Source organism: Myotis brandtii, unplaced genomic scaffold (assembly GCF_000412655.1).
Source record: "Myotis brandtii unplaced genomic scaffold, ASM41265v1 scaffold485, whole genome shotgun sequence".
NCBI lineage: Eukaryota > Metazoa > Chordata > Mammalia > Chiroptera > Vespertilionidae > Myotis > Myotis brandtii.
This window is the reverse complement of record NW_005368527.1, coordinates 139,322-150,940: the sequence shown is the minus strand read 5'-3', so window position 1 is coordinate 150,940 and position 11,619 is coordinate 139,322. Positions and strand designations below refer to the sequence as shown.

At 40.0% G+C, this 11,619-nt stretch overlaps 1 protein-coding gene across 1 annotated transcript; it reads right to left on the bottom strand.

Moving 5' to 3' along the window:
- Positions 1-2,383: 2,383 nt before the first annotated feature.
- On the bottom strand, positions 2,384-3,337 carry LOC102260833 (olfactory receptor 7A10-like). Its single transcript, XM_005876328.1, has one exon. It carries the CDS (start codon positions 3,335-3,337, stop codon positions 2,384-2,386), a length of 954 nt encoding a protein of 317 aa, XP_005876390.1.
- Between the last annotated feature and the right edge of the window lie 8,282 nt (positions 3,338-11,619).

Genomic DNA, 11,619 nt, shown 5'->3' with positions numbered 1-11,619 from the left:
ACTGAAGCTCCCAACCGCTCCTTTTTTTCTTTTTTTCTTTTTTTTATTCTGGGCCAGCTTTAGCTCTGGCTCTAGCTCTGAGGCTTCCGCTGCTGAAAGCTGGTATCTGGTTTGTTTGGGTTCTATAATGGAAACAATGTATAACTCCAGCTCTGAGATCCCGGTGGCTGAAAGCTGGTTTCTGGGGTTTTGTTTAGCTTCTATATTTGTTACAATGTTTCAAACTGCCAGGTCAGAGGCCGGCAGCGGCAGGCGGGGAACGTTGGAGTCCGCCAGTCACTGGAGCAGGCAAGCCTCCCTGTTCGCTTCAGTGCATGGCTGCTGGCCGACATCTTGGCTGACAGTTAATTTGCATATACTCACTGATTAGCCAATGAAAAGGGTAGCGGTCATACGCTAATTACCATGTTTCTCTTTTATTAGTGTAGATACCTAGAGCAGGGCAAATTTCTAATTACTGAAGATCTTTTCTTCTTATTGTCTCACAATGTCCTCCCTCCCTTCTGTAGTTCCAGGTGCTTTACCTCATCTTTAGCTCAAAATGTCATATAAATGGTACCACACTGTCTCTTTCAATCTCTGAACCTCTCATGTATGTTTCCAAGTAGATTCCACTGGGAGATAGATATTGGATAATCAAGTTTTGCCAGCAACTATGGTAGTTATGATTGTTCCCTATAAATCTCAGTCTATTGATAATGATGCAGTAGGAAAGGAATGCCTGGGCACTTGCCTGGTTCCTACTACTTTTCGTGAGACCAGAGTCAATATTGTGACTAGATGGACCCTTGTGGTCCTTATTATAATTACCACAATTGGACTCTCATCTAAATAAGACAATGAAACCTGAATATTATGTATGAAATACAGTAGCATGTTTGTATCACAAGTACCTGACTAAGCTTTTTTTCAAAGACATCCATCTCAGATAATCATTTTGACAAATACATGACACTGTTACTACATAAGCACTCATGTTGCCTCCACCCATGAAGTTCCCCTTTAATTTTAATTTGATTTGGAACTTGAAATATATGCAATTTTATTTTTAACTAGACGCCCGCTGCATGAATTTGTGCACAGGTGGAATCCCTCGGCATGGTTGGCAATCGGGGCTAATTGGGGATGGTCAACTGTCTGGGTAGTGGGACCAAGGGAGGTTGGTCAGCCAGGGGGAGGGACCATGGAGGTTGGCCTTATAGGGGGTTAGACTGCAGGAGGTTGGCCTGCCACAGAAGGTTGGCTGTGGGAGCGCACTGACCACCAGGGGGCAGCTACTGCATTGATCGTTTGCACCCGGTGGGCAGTGCATATCATAGTGACCAGTCATTCGGTTGTTCAGTCATTTGGTCACTTAGGTGTGTATATATAATAGATTACAAGCAATTTCAATATAAGCAAAGGAAGAAAGTTCACATAAACAATGGATATATCTAGGTAGCAAAGTTTATTTGGAATTAAACACAGAATTTTATTGATTCTTACACAGACTAACATATTACAAAATTTCCCTTGTAGAAACCTAGATAACTGACCTATAGGTGAACCCACTTTTCCATCCCCTGCTCTAATTCCAACTCTTATGTTTTAAAGAAAAAGTAAACCCATAAAACCCTAGCCATCCTGTCTTGGACCACAATACAGGCAGAGTCCTTCAGTCGAAGTCCAGTTTCTATCTCTCTGTCTGCCTGTTGGTCTCTCTCTTTCACACAACACACACACACACACACACACACACACACACACACACACACTCACTAACTTTCCTGTGTGGCATTTGGGCATGCTGGACCTGTGAGTACTAAATTTACATGTTCATATTTCCATGATGGTCGTTGCAATCATACTAAGGACCATAAGGATCCATCTAGTCATAAAAATGGCTCTGGTCTGAGGAACAAGTAGTAGGACCCAGGCCAGTGCCCAGGCATCCCTATCCTAGTGCATCACTATCAACAGACTGAGACTTATAGGGAACAATCATAAAGTCTACAGTATCAGGAAGATCAGTTAAGGTACCGATGTACAAAGAATGAGGGACACATGGTGAACACAAGAACAAATTACTTACAATGATATATGTCACTTGAGAAGAAATTATTGTTAAGACATCAATGTTTCTAGTGAAGTAAATGAAAACTTCCAAATATTTCTGATCAAGGTTGGAAAAAATATTGTGAAGGCAAAAAGAAAAAGAAAACAAAGGGAACAAACGTCTATATAACAGACAAAGCAGAAAGCTTTATAAAATGGTTACTTAAATTGTATAGAAGAGTTGAAACAAACAAAGGAAATTCAAGGACAGAATACAAGTAACAAGTCGGAAAATTACAATCTGATGAAAGAACCTCAATTTCTGGTTTTGAGTCTTGGAGCACTTTTTCTACCTCAGGATGATTGTCCCTTTTGTACCTGCCATCCCATAGAATCTTTTCAGGGCCCTCTTTATGTCTTTGTTTCTCAGACTGTAGATGAAGGGGTTCAGCATGGGTGTGACCACAGCATACATCACTGAGGCTGCTGCACTTGAGTGTGGGCTATCGGTAGCAGCAGAGCTGAGGTACACTCCTAGGACTGAACCATAAAATAAGGAGACAACTGAGAGGTGAGATGCACAGGTAGAAAATGCCTTATACTTCCCCTGCACTGATGGGATTCTACAAATGGAGGACACTATCTTAGAGTAAGAGTAAAGGATACCAGCGAGGGGACCAGCACCCAGTAGTGCAGTTACAAAATACATCACCACGTTATTAAAAAAGGTGTCAGAACAGGCAAGTTGGACGACCTGTTTGATTTCACAAAAAAAGTGGGTGATTTCAAAGTCTGTACAGAAGGACAGCTGCAATACCATTATGCTTTGTAACAAGGAATTCAGGCCACTTATGATCCAGGACACCAGAACCAGCAGTCCACAGAGCCGGGGGTTCATGATGACCATGTAGTGCAGGGGGTGGCAGATGGCTACAAAGCGGTCATAGGCCATTATGGTCAAGAGGATGTTATCCAACATTCCAAACAGTATGAAAAAATACATCTGTGTGATGCAACCTTTATAGGTTATGACTCTGCTCTGTGTCAGGATGTTCACCAACATCTTTGGGATGGTGGTGGAGGTGAAACAGATGTCTACCAAGGACAGGTTGGAGAGGAAGAAGTACATGGGTGTGTGGAGGTGGGAGTCTGAGCTGACAGCCAGGATGATGAGCAGGTTTCCCAACACAGTGATCAGCTGCATGGAGAGGAACAGTCCAAATATGAGGGGCTGCAGTGCTGGTTCCTCTGAAAGTCCCAGGAGAAGAAATTCTGAAATTGGGGTATCATTGCCTCGTCTCATGTGATGAAGGTGACTAGTAGGAAAGAAAAAGTAGCATGATCAGTTTTTAAACAAATGGCTATTACTAGCATAGTTGAAATGCTACAGTTATATTTTGCATTAATCAATTCCTTTTTTTTCAACATATCATCCCCTTTAAGACACACCCCAACCCATGACATCTCTGATTAGGAATTTCTGTTCTCCTCACACCTTTTCCCCAAGGTGGTCATGGATTACACAGGTGTTTTTTTTAAAATTCTTATTATTGAGATTATTACAGATGTCTCCCTTTTATCAACCACATTACCCCCTTTACCCAGTTCCCAACCCACTGCCGGCCTTCACCATGCTACTGTTTCTATCCATAGGTAATGCATATATGCATATAAGTTCTTTGGTTAATCTCTTCCCTATTCTCTTCCTTCCCTCTGAGATTCATCAGTTTGTTCCATGTTTCCAAGCCTCTGGTTCTATTTTATTCATCAATTTATTTTGTTCATTAGATTCCTTGTCTTTTACCTGGACTTTTACTTTCAATTATTGATAGATATGTTTTTATTGCCATTCTATTGTTCATATTTTTATATTTTTCTCCTCCTCCTCCTCCTTCTCCTCCTTCTTAAAGAATACCTTTCAACATTTCATGTAATACTGGTTTGGTGGTGATGAACTCCTTTAGCTTTTTCTTGTATGTAAAGCTCTTTATCTGACCTTTAATTCTAAATGGCAGCTGGGCTGGGTAGAGTATTCTTGGTTCTAGGTCCTTGATATTCATCACTTTGAATATTTCTTACCACTCCCTTCTGGCCTGTAAGCTTTCTTTTTAGAAATCAGCTGAGAGTTGTATGTGTGCTCCCTTGTAGGTAACTAAGTGCTTTTCTCTTGCTGCTTTTAAGATTCTCTCTTTGTCTTTTTCTAAAAAATATATTTTTATTGATTTCAGAGAGAAGGGAGAAGGAGAGAGAGATAGAAACATCAATAATGAGAGAGGATCATTGACTGGCTGCCTCCTGCACACCCCTTACTGGGGATGGAGCCCGCAACCCAGGAATGTGTCCTTGATCAGAATTGAACCCAGGATCCTTCAGTCTCGGGTCGATGCTCTATCCACTGAACCAAACCGGTTAGGGCTACAGCCTAATAATTGTTAATACCCTCACCTGATGGTGAGATTGAAGTATCCATCGGCCTATGATGGTGGACAGATAATCAATATACTGTATGTAGAGAGCTTGGTGTACTTCCTGCTTGTTGGTAAATGAATGGTTACCACTGTGATGGGATAAGGCTGATTATTTTCTTCTATCTTTCAAATGTCTTTATTGCTTCCAAACACCTTGGTCTCCAATTCCATAGACATATTTCAGTTCCCTGTCATCTTTCCCATCTAACAGGTGGGCACCCCTCTAGCCAAATGCACACTTGACTCAGAGAGAACTTTAATGCTGATCCTTGAACTCTCTGAATAAAATTCCTCCCCTAGTCATACCTCACTGGAGTTAGAAGCCAAATTCTGTAGCTTCAAACACGAGGCTCAAGTGTCTGTGAACTTTCAGCCAGCTCCACTCTCACAGAGCCCTGGCCTCCCTCACACAGGTCTCCTAAACATTGAACTTGAGTCCAGCTTCACCTGACACCACAGCTGCGGGGCTCAGAGCCTTTATGGGCTCACTTTCCTCTCCCCACTGGTCTTTTTGGAATTTTTTACCCCCACTCAACCCTTCAAACTCCAACTCCTCTTTCAGAGAGACTGGATCCTTTCCTTCATGAACCTTTTATTTTTCTAGCATGAGCACAGGAAAAGGTCACTTTCTCATGCTCTTAATCTAAGTGCTAGGGCACCCATGGTGAGATTTTTATTTAATCCCATGTTTTTGTTCTTTGCTAGACTGTGAGTACCTGAGGCATATAGCATGTTATACAAACACCTTCTCTCCCCCTTCAGATTTAGTTTAGTGTGGCTGATAAACATGTATTCTATGACAGGATTCTATGAAGTTAGGTGTGGAGGACATGCTTGAGGAGTGCTCTCAATGTTCTGAGATCAGGAGCCATTAGGGTGTCAGATTACAGTTGTAAGAATGAAATAGAATGCACTCAAGGAGGCACAAAAGAAAGTATTAGAGTGTGTCATCCACAGTGAGCGTCCATACATAATCATTTCATGGCTCCCTTTGTTCACGCATGCATGCGTGTGTGTGTCGTGCAAAAATGCTGGATCACAATGTAAAAGGCACGTCTTCTTTTGGGACACAGTGAAACAAATCTGGAATTCAACACAATAAATGCAAGGACAGCCTAAAAGGCCATTTCCTGATAATGAGGGGAAAATGACAGTGAAAAGCCCAGCAGAGAGCCAGGTGCAGAGAAAAGAGGGAGCCAGCATGGATGCTGAAGTTCCTCAGACTCAAGGAACCACACACAGACTGGACCTTCACTGGGCCTCTGGCCTCATCACAACGTCCTCCCGCCTCTGATCTAATTGTGATTCCTGCACCTATTCCATGTTTAGATCACTCTGGTGTTTATATGGCTCAATAGCATCTTTCCTTTGCTATTTTTGGCTTTGAGTTTTGATCTCTTTTGTGATACAACTGATGGGTGGGCACTGGTCCTGGTTCTGTTCCCTATCAACCTACAAATCATCCCTGAACATTTTTTAGAAAATCCTGCTTATGCCACAACTATTGATCCTCTTTCTTCACATATTTATTTCTGAGAATATGATATCATAGCACACTTATTTCATTGTACTGGGCCTTCTTTGTCTAATGTGCGGTCAAATGAGCAGGGAGCTCACTGACTATTCATTTATGTAGTTTGATAAATGTGTGCTTTTATATGGAAAAATGTAAAGGTATGGAATATTCATAATATAAAAAATGGCAGGGAAAATAAACATTGTTGAATATTGTGTATTCAAATATTGGCATTAGTAAAATTGAATAAAATTGTAAAACAAAAGAAAAGCCAAAATAAACCCCACAAAACTTTAATCATATCAATATAGGACTCCAATCTCAGATATATGGGTAAGGATGTGGAAATAAAAATACAAAAATATACTTTTAAAAGGCAGTGGAGAAAGCAGTATCTACAGTTATAATTTATACCTATGTAAACATAAATAGATTATGCTTAGAAAATGGATAGAAAAGATCATTAATTGAATGCAAAAGAATTTTTCTGTCAAGGTAAAAAATGTAAAACTGTTTATGTTTATAGGTAATGGGAGAAGAGACAATATGACAGACTGATAGAATTGACCACACAAAATTAATACATTTTCATCCATTTCCCTAACTCCATCTATACATATATAAAGGAATTCTACGCCAAACAGCAATGTTTTTAGGTGAAAACTAATTTAGCATACTAAATGTATTAATTGTATACTCACCTACCTAGCAAACAGATATGGTAGTCTCTCAGCTCTGAGCTGGCCTGGTTAGGCTCTCAGGTTACCTCAGGGAGAAATTCTGGGATGCACTCCTTGAATCTTCCCACAGCACCTGCTGCACTCACAGACTCACCTGGTTGGGGGTCTCTGAAAGGAAGGGCTCTTTGTAGAAGTCTGAATTGCTCCCTGGATGGTTAATGTTGGAGACTGAAGCTCTGTTCTCAGACAAAAGAGCAGAAAAGAGTCAAGCATTAGTCTCAGAGTCAGAGTTAAGAGCCCAATAGAAACAAATACGTTCTGTTCCAGCCTAACGTTGCACATGTTGCCAGTCTGCAGCAGAGGAGATATTACTCCTCCTTTATCTGCTCATTAGATGCTGTTTGCATTGTTGCTCCCACCTCTGAGCACCCGGTTTCCCTGTGGGACACACTGGTATGAACAGATGGAAAATGTTCCTGCCGATTCTTTGTTCCCAAGGGACCAGGTTAGAAGTTAAGTGAATCCTGTTTTTGTTACTCCTTCTTCATGATCCTCTTGAGGTCTCATCTCCCAGCACCTTACCCAACTTTGAGTTACATTTTCTCAAAAGTGCAAGACTGAGGAAACTGGCTTGACTAGGAACTTGGATTTTCAAAGTACTGACCTGTCGTGAGGCACAAGGCACGATACCTAAAGAAAATTGCTATTTCTCTCTTCAACAAGGGAGAGGACTGCTGTGTCTTTGATGTAAAGCTTGGGCACCACCCTCCTTGCCTTCGTGACACATTTTTCAAATCAATGAGAAATTTCATACTTATATCAGCAGATAAGAGCTGCTATTTAGTCCCATATTCTACGACCTTTGCTAATTATGAGACATACTTATAAAATTTTATGCTATACAATCTGAGTTTAGTACCTTATATGCATTATTTGATTTAAATTTTATAAAAGTCTTTTCTCTGAAGTGCTAAAATTATGACCTTCATTCTCCATTGCAGAAGTGGGCTTGAAGAAGTTTAGTGACCAACCCAACATGATAATCAGAGTAAGGTGTTGATTACAATCTGTCATGATGCTTTCAGTTCTCAAACTGTGCAGTGGTTCCCAATGAAGGAATATCTGAACGTAGGCTGCTAAATACTTGCAATTCTCAACACAAATAGTTATGTCATATTTAGAAGGTAAAAATTCCTAGTCTAGACGAGCCCTTCTCCAACTTCACAGTGCATATTATTGACTTAAAAAAATAACATTGACTAGGTGTCTCATCACTAAAAGGATTTATTCAGGAAAAAGAAAGTATTGCAACCCATGCCAAGCCACATGCACACTCTGGCCTGTGTGCCAAGATGGAGGGCTACTTACGGAGGGGAAAGGAAGGGGAAGGGGAAGTTAGAACCATGGAGTTTTATAAACATAGTGTTCTTCCTGTAGGGCTCTGACGATTACATATAGTGTGAGAAATTCCATTAGTGCTATCTCCTCCCATAGGCCCTCCTGACTGGTTATGTTTGCTTAAATTGCTGTTAGTCTTTATCAATATGAATCACCCATGATTCTAGTTCAAGCACAGATAGTGATTCAGCAGGTGCTGGTGGGCCCAGGGCACCTGCATTTCTCATAAGTCTCAGGAAAACACTGGTTTTGAGGTCTTGGTCTGGGGACCACTCTTTGCGTAGCAAGTTTTGGTCCTGTTGTAGAGTAAGAGGTAGGTAGTTGTAGGCCATCTTCACCAAAAATTGTGTTTGCTTAAGATTTTGAAGGAAAGATGTACAGACATGCACTGCTTAACAAACAGGGATATGTTCTGAGAAATGCATCCACCCACAGGCGATTTTGTCATTGATTGTGAATCAGAAAGTGCACTTATGCAAACCTAGATGGTATAGCCTTCTACTCCCCTAGGGCCTAGGCTATATGGTATAGTGGCCAGGGGTGCGCAAACTTTTTGACTCGAGGGCCACAATGGGTTCTTAAACTGGACCGGAGGGCCGGAACAAAAGCATGGATGGAGTGTTTGTGTGAACTAATATAAATTCAAAGTAAACATCATTACATAAAAGGGTACAGTCTTTTTTTTTTTTTAGTTTTATTCATTTCAAACGGGCCGGATTCGGCCCGCGGGCCGTAGTTTGCCCACGGCTGGTATAGCCTGTTGTTCTTTAGGGGAGGAAAAATAATTTAACCTAAATCCTTCCGGGTTCTCGGCTTACACATCTTTGTAATAAAAGACAGATTGACAGGACAAAAACAAACAAAAGTTTAATAACATATATCTCTCCTATATATGTCAGAGAGATCTAGGAAAACGAAGTAACTTCTGAAAATACCACCTTAACCACCATCATTAACTGAAGACAGAAAAAGGTGTTGAGGGAGGGGAGTCAGATATGGGAGGTTACCAGGGAAAGCACTTTAAACAGGGTAAGGTTGTTATGCTGGTTTAAGTAATTGTCTTTTGCATTGATATGAGTTTCTAGAAATAAGGTCACTGCCTCCCCATCCCTAGTACAGGCTCAGACAGCACAGTCCTTTGTGGGCTGTGAGCTCAGACAGGATGGCAGGGGGGCGGGAGCATGGGGCTTGTTCAGTCCCCTCGGCTGATGCAGATTGGAGGGGAGTGTTTGCCCCAGGAAAGATGGCATTGGTCTCGATGTGGCTTCTTCTGCAAATATTTGGTTGTAAGACTTCTGTTCAGCTGTTTTCAGTTGGTTATTTAGGTTGATTGTTGTATAATGTAGTTGTGATTCCAAGTCCAGGCCGGGAGGAGGAGAGAGCGACTTCCACCAGCTCTGCCGCCATCTTCCTCAACAATTCTACTTTACATCTTTGTGTCTACATGTCTCTCTTATAATTTCACTTTAATTTAACCATTTTTTCTTTTAGCTTCTATTCCCTCCAATTTTTTTCAAGTTCTCTTTTAGCATGCAAGATGAAAATTTTAACGAGTCTGTGTTGGACATATATGGGTGTGTGTTTATTTGAAAAAATTCAGATAAAATGTACACACACGTACGCATACATATACTTCTTACCTGTGAAGGAATTCTTAGACTCACCAAATGTTTCTAAATATTTTATTTATTAACAAAATTGACTGAATTAGGTTTATCATCTCACATCACCACCAGAAATAAGGAAGCAGAGGATCAGGGTGATTACATGTATTCTTAATTTCTGTATGGCTCCTTTAATTCAGAAAAGTTGGCATTTTAAATACATTAAGTTTATTTCATTCATTCACTCCAATAAGTTATTTAAAATTAAAACAATTTGTTAGAACCAATAAATGAATTCACTAACATTGCGGGATACAAAGTTAATTTACAGAAATCTGTGGTGTCTAATAACAAACTGTTAGAGAGAGAAATTAAGAAAATAATCCCACTTACAACTGCATCAAAAAGGATACAATACTTGGAGTAAACATAACCTAGGAAGTGAAAGACCTGTACACTGAAAACTATAACATATTGCTGAATGTTATTGAAGAAGATGCAAAAATGGAAAGGTATACTGTGGTCACTGACTGGAAGAATTAATATTGGCATCACTCATGCTAAAAGTACAGGATGCCAAACCCAGATTTAATACTGGATCTAATGGAGGTGTCTACATCTCCCAGAAATACATTTTTAATCAACCAGGTTGGAATCTTTTGGTCAAGTACCAGCAAGGTAATCTGTCACATGGGCCCTCTCCATCCCTGTAGAAAGAAAGAATCTGCATGAGAAAACCCTCTTGTTCTCCTCTCCCAAAGAAAAGATGTCAAGGCCCCCCGCCCCAAATTTCTTCTTTTCTGTTATTAAGAGCTCCCTTATGCCACTCTTTTTTTTTTTCTGTAAGAACCTACTTTTGTACAACCCTTCAGAAATTTCTCTTACTTGTTAGGTGGGATGCTGTCTGATTCATGAATCAGTTATTAAAGCAAATTAGATATTCAAATTTACTAGATTGAATTAAAAAATACTCAAAGCAATCCATAGATTCAATACAATCTCTATCAAAATTCCAATGTCATTTTTTCACAGAAATAGAACACACAATTCTTAAACTTGTAGGGCACTACAAAAAATTCTGAATAGCCAAAGCAATCTTGAAAAAGCAAAACTAACCTAGAAGCATCATGCTCACAGGTTTCAAACTACATAAAAACCTATAGTAATTAAAGCAGTACAGTACTGGCATTAAAAAAGAAAATGTCCATACTACCCAAAGCAATCTATAGATTCAATGCAATCCCCATTAAATTACCAATGGCATATTTCACAGATCTAGAGCGAACGTTCCAAAAATTCATCTGGAATAAAAAAAGACCTCGAATAGCTGCAGCAATCCTGAGAAAGAAGAACAAAGTAGGTGGGATCTCAATACCAGATATCAAACTGTATTACAAAGCCACTGTACTTAAAACAGCTTGGTACTGGCACAAGAACAGACATATAGGTCAATGGAAAAGAATAGAGAACCCAGAAATCGACCCAAACCACTATGCCCAATTAATATTCGACAAAGGAGGCAAGAGCATACAATGGAGTCAAGACAGTATCTTCAATAAATGGTGTTGGGAAAATTGGACAGATACATGCAAAAGGATGAAACTAGACCACCAACTCACACCATACACAAAAATAAACTGAAAATGGATAAAAGACTTACACGTAAGACGGGAAACCATAAAAATACTAGAGGAATCCAGTGAAATCACTAGCGCAAACATATGCTGAAGGAATTTCTTCTCTGATAATGCTCCTAGGGCAATGGAAACTAAAGAGAAAATAAACAAACGGGACTACATCAAAATAAAAAGCTTTTGCACAGCAAAGGAAACCATCAACAAAACAACAAGAAGACCCACTACTTGGGAGAACATATTTGCCAATGATATCACCGATAAGGGTTTAATCTCCAACATTTA

Bases quoted from the DNA above. Each gene is read 5' to 3' on its own strand.
- LOC102260833 (XM_005876328.1), bottom strand. From the start codon at position 3,337: ATGAGACGAGGCAATGATACCCCAATTTCAGAATTTCTTCTCCTGGGA.